Raw genomic sequence first — 13847 nt, forward strand, 5'->3', positions numbered from 1 at the left:
TTTGAACTTTGTAACATTGTGTCAAAACTCTGCATTCCTTTCCTTTCCTTTCCTTGCCAGGGTTATCCGTTTTCTAAACTTTGTAAAAATATTTGAACTTTTTAACAGTGTGTAAATACTTCTGTTTTGTAGCTTATTAATATGTCTGTATTACTGGAGCTTTTCTCCTTAGGCCTCAGCTAAAAATGGAATGCAATTCCAGACAGACTTTGCAGTTAAACAAAAGCAAATACACAAACAATGCCTAAGCAATGAAATAAGTATTCATCTTTGTTTGAATACTTGGTGAAAAACTGGGAGGTAAATGGCTTGGTTAAGATTAATTTATGATCAAAGTTCTGACATGAAATCTTGAGTACACTGCAAAGAAACCCTATAAAAGGTTATATACAGTGCTCTAGAAGAAAGTCTGCAGTTCAAAAACCCTCCTGAACAAAGTGATTGCAATCAAGATGATGATTTTCACTGAAAAATATTGGAGATCTGCTTTGAATGCAGGTTCTAAAGGATGAAGAATCAATTTGTTCGGTATAAAATGCATATACCAAAGCTACAGTTGGGGTCATAAGTGGAGGACTCAAGAGAAAGGCGCCTTTAAAAAATGTTTTACAAATGTTTACAGATGCCACAGGATAAAGATTTCATGTCTTGTTGAAAAGCTGAGACGACAGCCAAGTGGATTTTGATCATAGAGTTACTACACCCTTTGTCACACTTAAAAGCCAAGAAGTGTAGCACTAGAGGAAAAGAAGCAGAGAATGGGTCTAATGCAGTAGCTAGTTGCCAAAGCGGAATACTCACCAATCTGCCTTTGTAGGTTTCTCAAGCAGCCTGCTTTTAGGTGGATTTGGTGATGGGCCCCTAGCCACGAGGAGAATTAGAGAAACCATGTTGTCAGTTTAAGGAAGTTACGGTGCGTGTGAGGTTCAAAGATGAGTGAGAGAGCAAGTCCATTGAGAGTTCTGAGGAGAATATGCTTTTTAGCAATCAGGCCTCAGCAAGAGGAACCAAATCTGTCTGGGCCACAAAAGGGCTTTGAGAATGGCACTGGTCATGCTCTGTTTTGCTTTCGGTTGAAGCTTCATGATAAAGTCCTGGCAACTACTTCTATACCACAGCAACCTGGGATGTCTGCCTTTCCAGGGGGATCAGGAAAATTTTCTGCTGCATTTGATGCTGGTGAGGGAGGCAGCGAGATCACAACAAAGCTTCCTCCAGCAATGGAAAATCACCTTCATTACTGACTGACATAGGGATATTAGGCAGTATTAGCTAACTTATCCACTAGTGAACAGTCCAGACCAGGAATGTGTGGTGCTATGGAAAGAGGCAAAATGACATGACCCATTCCCATATCTGCACTGCTGCCTGACAGAGGAGGTAGGAATGAGTCCTGCACTGCTTGCTGATGTACCAAACCACTGCCATATTGTTCTGGTGAATGGCACTTGTAAATCCTTCCATATAAGTCAATGCAATGAAGGCTTTTGTCATGACCAAGTCCCTTGAGTTGTTTGCTCCATAATCCCCCATCTACGGCAGAAGCATAAGTTATCGCCTTCACTGAAGGAAATTGATGGAATGATTTGACCCAGCCCTAAATAAGACTGCTGACAAGATTTTAAGAGCTGTATTACAACTTACACAATGCCTGAGCTCTGCTTCCACTGGCACCTATATTATTCACTGCATAACCCACATATAACACCTATCCTGGGGTATTATTAATATTGTTAATGTCATCAGACCTAGTACATTCATACAAAGTAGTGCTGTCACTTAGGAGGGAGTGCCAGAATGCATACATTGCTCTATACAGTAATGTAGCTCTGCCTAAGACTATAAAGGTTCTCATATGTCCAAGTGGACCTCTCGCTTCATAGGGGGATATCTGAGCCTGGTCTCAGGAATTCGGTAGTTGTCCCTGAAGAGAGGATTACAGAAACCCTGTTTTTGCAGGTCCCCTCTTCCCTTGGGGTGGCACCTGTTCTGATATCTCCTTGTTTTTACCTGAATGTTGCTGCTCAAACAGAGGCTGTTAGAATTCATGAACTAAAAATGAAAAAGAACACTATGCTACTATGGTCCGTCAACTAAGAAAAAAATTTTATTTCAATAACATAAGTGCTTTCATCTTACATCAACGCAACACTTCATCAGATCCATAACATGCATTATGGAAGTGGGAGTAGTTTTAGAGCACAGAAGAGTCTTAAAGGTGTTTGGCGACAGTTGCTTGCAGCTGGATAATGTAAACTTTTACATTAACATCGAAGCCGATTACCTAACTTTCCATTCCTCCAGAAATTGCTAGAAGCAAGATTAAATTGCACATGGCACATAATACATTGTCTTCCCCTGTCTGTAACTTTTGATACACTCCCACCTTAACAAGGCTTACATTTATTTTTTTTATTTATTTATTTAACATTTGTTGACCAGGAAAGTCAATATCTTTCATGTTTCAAATCTACATGGGTAGATAAATCCACTAACTTACCATCCTTGGCATAAGACGCATATCGTCCTTTTAACTTTGGTCGACTACATTCCAGTTCCAACTCTATTTCATCCTGGTAGCTTGCTATTTCATCTTATAAATGAAAGCAAAAATAAAATGACCGATATTCATTGATCTTGCATTATATATAAATGTCAACACTTTACAAAGGATAAGAACTAACAATTAAGCCACACAGAACTTGTATATCTTCTAAGAAATGAATTAAGCTCCATGTCCTATGTTTCTTTACCAAATGATTTTCAGCAGGGCACTTCTCCACATACCACTGTCAAACACATCCCATACACCATAATGCAAACTATGGTTAACTATCAGTGTAGCAGCATTCAGTGTTTCATCTACTAAACTGCAGGAGCACAGCTAGGGGTTGTACAAAGGGGCCAGATTTGAAAATACTTTTTTTGCTCTTCACTTTGTCAAAGACCTGGTGTTCCCCCTTAGGAGACAAGTGAGTACTGTCAAGATCCAAGAACGGACCTTTTTATGCTATGTAGGGAGTCCACAATAATAATGTACCTTATAAATCACTGTACTTATTTTTCCATTTATTTGCTTTCTTTTTAAATCCAGTATTACATGGACTTGCCTAAACAAATACATTTGTAACAAATTAATTTTAAAAACCTGCAGCTGCTACTTAGAATTGTGTTTCTTTATATTTGATGTATGGAGAATTGCCACTACAAAAAAAAAGAGAATTTTAGTTTTTTATTTCACTTTTATTTGCATTACATGTATAAAGTGGATACTACAGACTTTTCCATAACTATCTGGTATCTTTCTCTACCTTTATTTATTTATTTACGATTTTAGAAAGTGAAATAGTCAAATTGAAAGTTGCAGGAAACATTTAAGTGCAACATAATGTGAAATGCAATCACTTTAGAATTGAATTATAAAGTAGTGTAACATAAATTGAACTATAATCAAAAAAGAAAACACTGGAGCTGTAAACGTATATGGCTCCAGGAGATTGTTTTTACCGCCAACCCCCCCAAAAAAAATTTACATCCATATGCAGTTCACATTTATCAAGTTTCCTTACCTTCTACAGGTTTGCAACACATCTACTGTTCTACAAACTCAGACTACAACTTCAAGATGCATCCAGTCTCCTCGAAAAACTGAGGAGTGGTAAGAAGGTGCAATTAAACTGGCAGCACTGTGATAAAATCCAGTATCTGAAGATAACATTGTGGGGGTGCAAGTCCATCAATTTTCTTCCACACTTGCTGAACTCTCATATTATACAGTCTGTTATCACACTTACTTTCAAACAGCTTTTGTTCTTTAAGATAAGGTACCCATGATACAAAAATTAGAAGTTATGTACCTACCATAACGTTCCATGTTAGTTGTCTTCTTCTCACCTTCTTTCTTGCTGGATGGGTTCGGAGCCGAACCTCGGCTCCGACTCGGCCACTCTAAAAGCTCGAGAGCTAGTTCCACCGGCTCGAGGCTCCCCTATATCCCACAATGCTAGGCGGTAACTCCTCAGATCTCGTTTGTAAGCTAGGCCCAGCTAGAAAAATTCCACTATATGGAAAGGATAAAAGGTCACAAAACAAACTCCTCTAGGTCTGTCCAGGCTAGGGGGAAGGAGGGTGGGACGCAAGAAAGAAGGAGAGAAGACGACAACTAACATGGAACGTTATGGTAGGTACATAACTTCTAAATGTTAAGTTGTCTATCTCGCCTTCATTCTTGCTGGATGGGACCGCGTCCCTAGCACCTTGTCCCGGGTGGCCTATCGGAACAGACTCTTGAGTACAGTGGAACCAAAGTTGGCTCGGTCCCTAGAGGCGAAGTCCACCTTATAATGAGAAATGAAAGTATGGGGAGAAGCCCAAGTAGCTGCAGAACAAATCGAATCAATAGGCAGTCTGTCTTGGAAAGCTATAGATGTGGCTAAAGCTCTAGTTGAATGAGCCCTGGGTTTGGTTGGCAACTGTTGATGTCTGATCTCATACACAAAGGTGATCAACGAAATAAGCCATCTAGAAAGAGATACCTTAGAAACTGGAAGGCCCATTCTACCTTCTGCATAGGAAACAAACAGTTGATCAGACTTCCTGAATTGTTTGGTCCTGTCTAAATAGTACCTAAGTTGATGATGAACGTCTAACCAATGCAATTTTTGTTCTGATCGGTTCGAATAGTTAGGAAAGAACACCGGAAGATCAATGGTTTGATTCAAATTTGCCGGTGAAGCTACCTTAGGCAAAAAGGATGGGTTAGTACGTAAGGACACCCTATCCTTATGAAACAAGAGATAAGGGGATCGACTACACAGAGCATGGAGTTCAGAGACTCTTCTGGCTGAAGTAATAGCTACCAAAAAGAGTGTTTTCCAAGATAGTAACTTCATTGAGCATGAAGCCGCAGGTTCAAAGGGAGGAAGAATCAAAGATGCTAGAACCAAGTTGAGATCCCATAGAGGAGGAGGATCCCTGATAGGTGGTTTGAGGAGAAAAACTCCCTTTAAAAAGGCTTTGCAGAGTTTGTGAGACATAATGGAGGACTTTGAGACTCCAACATGAAAGTTAGATATAGCTGCCAATTGAACTTTGATGGTAGATGGAGACGAACCTGAGTGGAAAAGTTCGGCTAGAAAGTCTAAAACTGACTGAATGGAAGCAGTGGAAGGATCTATATCCTTTGACTGCGCCCAACAGGAAAAATGTTTCCACTTACTATGATAAATCTTCTGAGTAGAAGATTTATGAGAGGCTATCAAAATATCTCGAACTGAGTGAGATATTAGAGGAAGCCTGGCTAGAGTTGGAATTGGAGGAACCACGCTGTGAGGTTCAGAGAAAGGAGGGAGTGGTGCAACTGACCCGACTGATGGGTCAAGAGGTCTGGAGCTGGGTCCAGATGCCAAGGTTGCTCCAACAGATAACGGTGAAGAAAAGGGAACCAAACCTGTCGAGGCCAGTAAGGGGCAATGAGGATCATGGAAGCTTTCTGAGCGATGGCTTTCTGTATTAGTTGAGATATCAGTGGGAAGGGAGGAAAAGCATACAGAAGTCCCCGGGGCCAATCGTGGACTAGAGCGTCTCTGCTGGGGTGGCCTGGTTGGGGAAAGAGGGTGAAAAAATCGTCACACTTGCTGTTTTGGGGAGTAGCGAAAAGGTCGCAGCAAGGCCGGCCCCACTTTTGAAAAACTTTCTCCAACACTGAATTCTTCAGAGACCACTCGTGAGGCATGAGAATAGCTCTGCTCAATTTGTCCGCAATCACATTGGACTTCCCGGGAATGTGCGTTGCTAACAGAAACCGCTGAGAAGAAATCGCCCATTGCCACAGTCTGAGTGCCTCTCGACATAGGGGGTAGGATCTGGTTCCGCCTTGTTTGTTGATGTACCACACTGCAGACATATTCTCTGTCTGAATTGCTATAGTTCCTTTGGGAAGAGAGTCTTGAAGGGCTTGCAACGCTAGAAGCACTGCTCTCATCTCTAGAACATTTATGTGCAAGTGGCGTTCGAAAGGTTGCCATGTGCCTTGGACCGTCCTGCCCTGGCAATGCCCCCCCCACCCGATCAGGGAGGCGTCCGTTGTCAGTGTAGCAACCGGAGGGGGAGGAACAAAGGGTCTCCCCATAAAGAGCTGGGGGGATGTGATCCACCAAGAAAGATGATTCCTGCACGATTGTGTTATCGCAATGGAATGGGACATTGGAAGTTGTTGGTATGACCATTGTGTGAAGAGCATCCATTGTAAAATTCTCATGTGGAATCGGGCTAAAGGAAGGAGAGGGATAGCAGCTGCCATTATCCCTAATACCTTTAGGATCAGTCTGACTTTGATCTTGTTGCTCTGCAAGACAAGGGAGACTTGTCTGTGTATGTCTGCTACTCTCTGCTCTGTGAGTGTGGCTGACATGTTGACTGTGTCTAGATTTGCGCCTATGAAGGTAATAACACGACAAGGCGACAAGACAGACTTTTCGTAATTTATTGACATGCCTAGTGTTTGACATGTGTGAAAAGTGTAGTCTCTGGCAAGGAGCAGAAGATGCTTGGTGGGGGCTGTAAGGAGCCAGTCGTCTAAATACGGAAACACTTGGAATCCTTGTTGTCTCAGATGGGAGGCGACCACTGCCATGCATTTGGTAAACACTCGGGGGGGCTGTAGTGAGTCCAAAGGGCAGGGCCCTGAATTGGAAATGACTGGTTCCCAGCCTGAAGCGGAGGAATCTCCTGGAGCGTCAGCTCATTCTGATGTGATAATACGCATCCTGGAGATCTATAGAGCACATCCAGTTGTCCCACCCCAAAAGGGGTAGAATGGACTGCAGCGTGACCATCCGAAATTTTGTTTTCTTGACAAACTTGTTCAAGTTGCTGAGATCCAAAATGGGTCTCCAGTCCCCTGTTTTCTTTGGAACCAAAAAGAATTTGGAGTAGATTCTGGATCCTTGTTGGTCTGCTGGAACTGGTTGAATGGCTCTTTTTGCAAGCAGCTTTGAAATTTCTAGTGCTGCTTGCTCCCTTTGACTGGGTGGAACGTCTGGAAGGGATTTTTTGGATTGCTTTGGAATGAGAAAGAATGGGATTCTGTAGCCTTCGGAAATGATAGACTGTACCCACTTGTCTTGAGTTAGGGATAGCCAGGCTTCTGGGTACAGAGATAATCTTCCCCCGACTGCCTCCGAAGGTGGACAGTCGGGCAACCCCTCAGGGATGCTGAAAGGGCTTGTCGGAGAAGGTTTCTCGACTGCCCTGAATCTGCGGGCCCCCTCTGCCTCTAGGACGGTGTCTACCATTATTGTTCCCCCCTCTGCCTCTAGAGGGGAACCGACTCTGTGCGTCAGGCAAATCTCCCTGAGATTGTTTGCAGAACCACATCTTTCCCCCCTTCTGGCCTTTGGGGTAAGGCCTAGAAGGAGTAGAAAAACGGACTCCCACGGCAGAGAGTGTCTTGCCTTCAGCCTTGCACCTAGTCAGGGTTTCCTTCACTTGAGGACCAAAGAGGGATGATCCATCAAATGGGGAGTTAGTGAAAGACGCCTTGAAAGGGTCCGCAAAATTACATAGCCGCATCCAGGCGTGCCGACATAAGGCCACACCTGTACCTGCCGCTCTACTCGCTCCATCCGCCGCATACGAAAGGAGGCGCATGGAGGAGTTAACTATTGAGTTGAGGGTAGCCAGCTGAGAGTTCATCCTATCCTGAAAACCCGCAGCTGTTGGATCCTTTAACATTTCGCTCGCTTCCTTGAGCAAATCTCTCTGGAGACGAGTGAAATGACACAGGTAATTCAGCGAGCGCATAGAAAAGGTCGCTGACGAGAACATCCACTTCCCGTACCTGTCCATCGTCCTAGACACCTTGTTAGGAGGATGGACAGGCACTGAAGGATCAGCTAGCTCCTTCTTGGTGGCCGCAGCCACCACCATAGCATCCACAGAGACGCCTTTGGTCAAGAATTCTTTGTCCTTGGGGGCAGTGATAAATTTTGATGGTCTCCTGGGGGTGGGGTCCACAGAGTCAGGAGCCATCCAGGCCTTCTTTGCCACCACTTGCATAAGAGGGTCAAAATGAGGGGACACCCAGGAGGTGGAAGGGCAAGAGCCAAACACCTCAAGATACACCGATTCATCATCTGAAGGGTTGAGGGCTGGCCAATTCCCCCTCTGTTTTAGGATCTCGAGGATGTCTGCAAAGGAGACATCTTCAGAGGGGGAACGAGGGGAACCTTCAGAATCCTCTAAATCAGTGTCAGAGGTGACAGACTCAGGGGAATCGATGTGCTTCCTCTTGCACTGCCTCTTCCTAGGAGGCTCTCCTACCAGGTCAGGAGAGGCCTCGGAAGAGGAGGAGATCCCCACTGGGGATACTTGAGGAGCTGGCTCTCTACGATCCAGGATGAGGGAGTGAGCAGAAATCACCGGAGGCACCGTGGAGGGAGGGGCAGATGGAGCCCACTGTGATGTTGAACCAGGTTCTAACACGCTCCTCATGACCTCGAAAGCACCCCTGTCAGGCAGAGCCAGAGGTCTCCACTCCGAAAAGCTGGAAACCTCCCCCGGCACCAACAGTGATGGCTCCGAGACCGATGTTGGAGCCGAACTCACCAGCGCCGAAGCACCGAGAGGGAGAGCGGGGTCGGACAAGGGTCCGATGCCACTCGCCCCTTCGGAGCCGACGAGGGAAGTCCGGCACCGAGATTCCTCCAAGGAAGATATCGGAGCAGACGACGGTACCGAAGACAACGGTATCGGTTCCAACGCAGCCACAGTCTCGGGTCCGAGCCGCCCCGGTTCCGAACTCAAAGGAGTCAGAGGAGGAACATTCTGAGTGATGGGATTAGCTATCGACTGTTGAGTCGGGCTTTGAAGCATCTGGGCCAGTGCCTCGGTCTTTAGAAGTCGACTCACTACCCTCTGAAGGTCATGATCTGATAGTCTCGACGACCTAGAGGAGTGAGATCTATGGCTCCATTCAGACAACAATGGTGATGCTGGAGCCAAATGAACGGAGCCGATAGATGGTGACTGGGACCTTTTTCTGGAGGTCGGTTCTGACAATGTGATTGGAGCCGACTCACCGGTGTCTACCTCGGCTCCGGCCGGAGCCGAGGAAATAGCAGGGACATGAGTTTGAGAATCGACTGGAGCCGATGTTCGAACAGCCTTCGAAGCCCCAGAAGACGACTCAGATACCGGAGTCGATGGTCTGGTAGGCTTCGAGGGTTTCCCCGAAGATTGCGTCGGGGGACCCTCAGGCTTCAATAAGTCCCTTAGAATGAGCTTATTTTTACGCTCCTGCAGGACTCTAGGGCTGAAGCCATGGCAAACAGCACATGAGTCCTGCAGGTGCAAAGGTCCCAGGCAGTATACACAAGAAGTGTGACCATCTGTCAGAGACATCTTCTGACAACACGAGTCACACTTCTTAAAGCCTGAGACCTTTGATTCTTTAGACATCTCTAAAGAAGAAAAAGTGTAACCACACACACACACACACACCGATTACACTTATTGAAAATTAAATTAAATTAAATTAGAAAGTAATTTAGAAAATTAAATCCCTACAAAAACACAGTCACTCCAACTACTAGGAAGGGAGGGACTGGGCCTAAAGCCCAAGGGAAGAACTCTAGTGAGTTTAGGAAAAGAAAGGGAAAATTTGGACTAGGAATGGAAGGAAATTACCTAATTTAGAAATTTATGAAGAAAAACTAACTTAAAGGGGGGGTCTATCTAAGATAACAACTTAGTTTTAACCACTAAGCTGATGAGCCGGTTGAAAAGCACCTCGATCGCTATAGCGGCAAACGAGATCTGAGGAGTTACCGCCTAGCATTGTGGGATATAGGGAAGCCTCGAGCCGGTGGAACTAGCTCTCGAGCTTTTAGAGTGGCCGAGTCAGAGCTGAGGTTCGGCTCCGAACCCATCCAGCAAGAATGAAGGCGAGATAGACAACTTAACATGTACAGTTGTGTACAATTACCATAAATGTAGATGTTAGAGTATATTCACTGTTGCAGTCATTACATTAGGGTAATCTGCTTGCAGTAGCCCTCAGTCGGCCTGATTAACAAAGTCTTGGGTCCTGCATTGGTTGCTGTCCCTTCTTCCATGAAGTCAGGTCATCAGGGGTATAAAACATGCAGCCAATGCCATTACATCAGTTTGTCTTGCCCTAGATGTCAGGTACCACCTTAATAGGAAGCAATTAAATCTATAAATATACAAGGTTATACCTCGAACAAAAAAGCAAATACACCAAAAAGCTTTTGAAGATAGTAAAGGAAAGTAGGGGTATATCCAAAAAAGAAAAAAAAGGGGGCTGGAGGGAGGGTAACCAGGATTCCAACAGTGAATACACGAACATCTACATTTATGGCAAGTCTACACAACTGTACTATGTTCTTCATGTTTCACTGCTGCAGTCATCACTTTTGGGTAGATTCCCAAAGCTAAGGATGGAAGGAGGAACTTAAATAGAATTAGGACCAGCTAAAAGGCCCTGCAAGACCACAGTGGCAAAGTCAGCTCTGGAATTAGAGAAAATTGGCAGATGGTAATGCTTGGTGAAAGTATGTACAGAACTCCAGGTAGCAGCTTCTAGGATGTCCCTGGTAGGGACACCTCTGAGAAAGGCTGTAGAGGTAGATGCAGCCCTAGTTGAGTGTGGTCTTATCCCCTGTGGGATAGGTTTTTCCATGGTGTTTGTAGCAAAAATGAATGCAATGGCCTATCCATTTGGAAATGGTTTGCTTTGAAATAGCCTTCCCCTGTGCCACTGCAGCAAATGCCACCAGCAGTTGATCAGATTTCCTTTGAGGTTTAGTTCTGTCCAAGTAGAATCTAAGTTGTCTGTGCACGTCTAAGGAGTGCAGAATCCATTCCCCTTTGTTCTGCAGATTAGGAAAGAAGGTTGGCAAATGTATGGACTGATTAAGGGCCACAGTGGATACCACCTTGGGCATGAAGGAAGGATTGGTCCTGATGGACACCCTGTCCGCATGAAAGATGATGAAAGGCTCCACTGCCATGATGGCCTGTAATTCAGATACCCTTCTTGCTGAAGTGATTGCTAAAAGGAAAGCTGTTTTCCAAGAAAGGAATTTTAAGTCCACAGTGGCAGCTGGCTCGAAAGGAGGAAGGGTGAGCTTTTCCAATACAAAACTGAGGTCCCAGGTTGGAGTTGGAGCTCTCCTCGGTGGTCGTAGATTTTTGGCCCCTCTGAGGAACTGCTTAAGCTGTGGATGACAGAAGAGGGGTGGTTCGGTGTTACAATGAGCTGAGAAGGCTGAGGCATGAATTTTGATGGAGGAGAAATACAGGCCCTTACAAAGCATCTCAGTTAAGTATTGTAAAATCTGAGGTAAACTGGGCACTGTTGTGCTCATCCCTTGAGATTGGTTCTAGGCACAGAATCTTTTCCATTTTCCAGCACAAGACTTTCTGGTACTAAGTCTCCTTGCCTCTAAAATGATATCCATCACTGGTTTACTGAGGGATGGTAAAGGAAAAATTATGTAATTAGCCAGGCTGCTAGATTCAGTGTTTGAAGTTGAGGATGCAGAATTGGGTTCTCCTGCTGAGACAATAGAGTAGGAGTCTGAGGCAGGTGCCATGGGGCCCACAGTGACACACTGCACAAGAGGGGTACCAGTGTTGGTGTGGCCAGTCTGGTGCAATCAAAATCGTCCTTGGTTTGTCTTGTTTGATCTTTAGTACTACTTTGGAGAGCAGAGGCAGAGGAGGAAAGGCATAATCCACTTTCCAAGCTTATTTGTGTGGAATCCTTGTGCAGAATTTGTCCAGCTGATAGTTTTGGGGGGAGGCAAACAGGTCTATATCTGGGCTCCCTCATTTCCTTGTCAACATGTTGAAAATCCTTGGTTCCAGTTTCCACTTGTGTGGGTCCATGAGGTTTCTGCTTAGTTCGTCTGCCAGTGTATTTAGTTTTCCTGGCAGGAATTGAGCTTGTAAATGTACTGGATAGCTCAAATGCTGTGTTCCACAATGCCATGGCTAGTCTGCAGAGGGGGTAAGAATGTGTACCCCCCCCCCGCTTGTTTATGTACCACATAACAGTGGTGTTGTCCATCTTTATCATTAATTGTCCTGGAAGAATGTGGTCTTTGAAGGCTGCCAGAACATTTTGTACAGCTAACATTTCTTTTTGATTGATATGCAGGTGCATTTGACTTGGGTTCTATTTGCCCTGAATGCACTTCCCTGCCAGGTGGGCCCCCATGCATAGTCTGATGTATCTGTTAAGGTTTGGGCGGCAGGGGGTATAGTGTGAATGGCAGTCCCTTGTTTTGGTGGCAGGCCTCTGCCCACCAAAGGAACTCTAGGCATAGGCAAGGTATGATAGGAATCATTGCTTCTAGATCCTGTGAATGTTGACACCATAGGCTTTTGAGATACCATTGCAGTTTCCTCATATGCAGCCTTGCATATGGAATTAGAAGAATGCAGGAGGCCATAAACCCCAAGGCTTGCAGTATTTGCCTTGCAGATAACTTGTTTTTTGTGGCCACTTGTTTGAAGTAGGTTGTCAAATGAAGCCGTTTCTCTGGCATGAGGAAAGCCATCTGGGAAGTTGTTTTCAAGCTTGTTCCCAGGAATATAATTTGTTGACAGGGTACCAGTTGTGATTTCTTTTCGTTTATGGTGTACCCCAGACAAGTCAATACCCTTTAAACAAAGGCCAGATGATTCAAAAGCATGCCCTGGCTTTCTGCCTGAATTAGACAATCGTCCAGATATGGGTATATTTGAATATATCTTTGTCTGCAGAATGCAATGACTGGAGCTAGGCACTTTGTGAATACCCTGGGCGCAGTAGATAAGCCAAAGGACAGTGCAGAGTACTGATAGTGCATGTATCTGCTTTGAAGCGTAGGTACTTTCTGCAATACTCCCTGACAGGGATGTGCAGATATGCTTCTTTTAAAAGTCTAGTGTTGCCAACCATGCATCTTTGCCTAGCATAGGAAGCAGCTGGTGAAGAGTCAGCATCTTGAACTTTGGAATCACCAGAAAGGTATGCAATGTATTGCCTTTTCTGGGTACCAGGAAAAGTCTCGAATAGAACCCTTGTCCCTTTTCCTCTTCTGGTACCAACTGAATAGCCCCCATGCTTAAGAGAGAGAGTACTTGACTCTGGGCCTCTGCCCACTGATTTGAGGGTAGATCTGGCCTCCCGCTTGGTGTTGGGTAGGGTGTGGAAGTGAAATCTGCATCCTTGGGACACTATATTTAAAACCCATTTGTCCTGGGTAATGAGTTCCTAGTTTTTGGCCTGCAGACCAATCTTTCCACCTAAAGGAGCATTCAGTGGGGAAGTGCTTGGAAGTTTTAGAAGCAAGTCATTGAGACGGTTTTCCATAGGGGGGAATCTTACTACTCCATGGTTTGGGTGCGGAAACCCCCCACTGCTTAGTCATGTGTGTCCCCTGGGACTCAGACCTGGGGTTTCTGCTATGTCTGGGTTTGGCTTGAGAAGACTTTGAAGAGGCTGGAAAGGACCAATTCTTAGAGGGCCAGTGCCTACTAAATCTAGGAGGCTGAACTTGTAAGAAATCTTTAACAGTTTGCATAGATTTAGCTTTATCTTCTATCTTTTTAAGAACTTCCTCAGTCTTGTTGCCAGACAGGCAGTCCTGATTTAAGGGAACATCCAACAATTTAGCTTTAACATGATCAGGTAAAGATTGCTCCTTAAGCCAAGCATGCCTTCTGAGCACAGAACCAGTAACAGTAGCCCATGCAAGAGGCCTCTAATGAATCAAATCCACATTGTAAAGTATGTTTTCCAACCTGTTCAGCAGAATGCATTAAATCCTGTAATT

The 13847-nt window shown here is 44.8% G+C and overlaps 1 protein-coding gene across 1 annotated transcript in view; it reads right to left on the reverse strand.

Annotated features, from left to right (window-relative positions):
- The window catches only part of BRF1 (BRF1 RNA polymerase III transcription initiation factor subunit), a 2040227-nt gene that overhangs the window by 817807 nt on the left and 1208573 nt on the right, over positions 1-13847 (reverse strand). Inside the window, exon 11 of the mRNA XM_044074370.1 lies at positions 2501-2593. Within this exon, the coding sequence (XP_043930305.1) occupies positions 2501-2593 (93 nt within the window). The remainder of the gene's footprint in view (positions 1-2500; positions 2594-13847) is intronic.

The sequence above is a fragment of the Protopterus annectens genome, chromosome 6.part0 (assembly GCF_019279795.1).
Source record: "Protopterus annectens isolate FY-2018-M chromosome 6.part0, PAN1.0, whole genome shotgun sequence".
Lineage (NCBI taxonomy): Eukaryota > Metazoa > Chordata > Ceratodontiformes > Protopteridae > Protopterus > Protopterus annectens.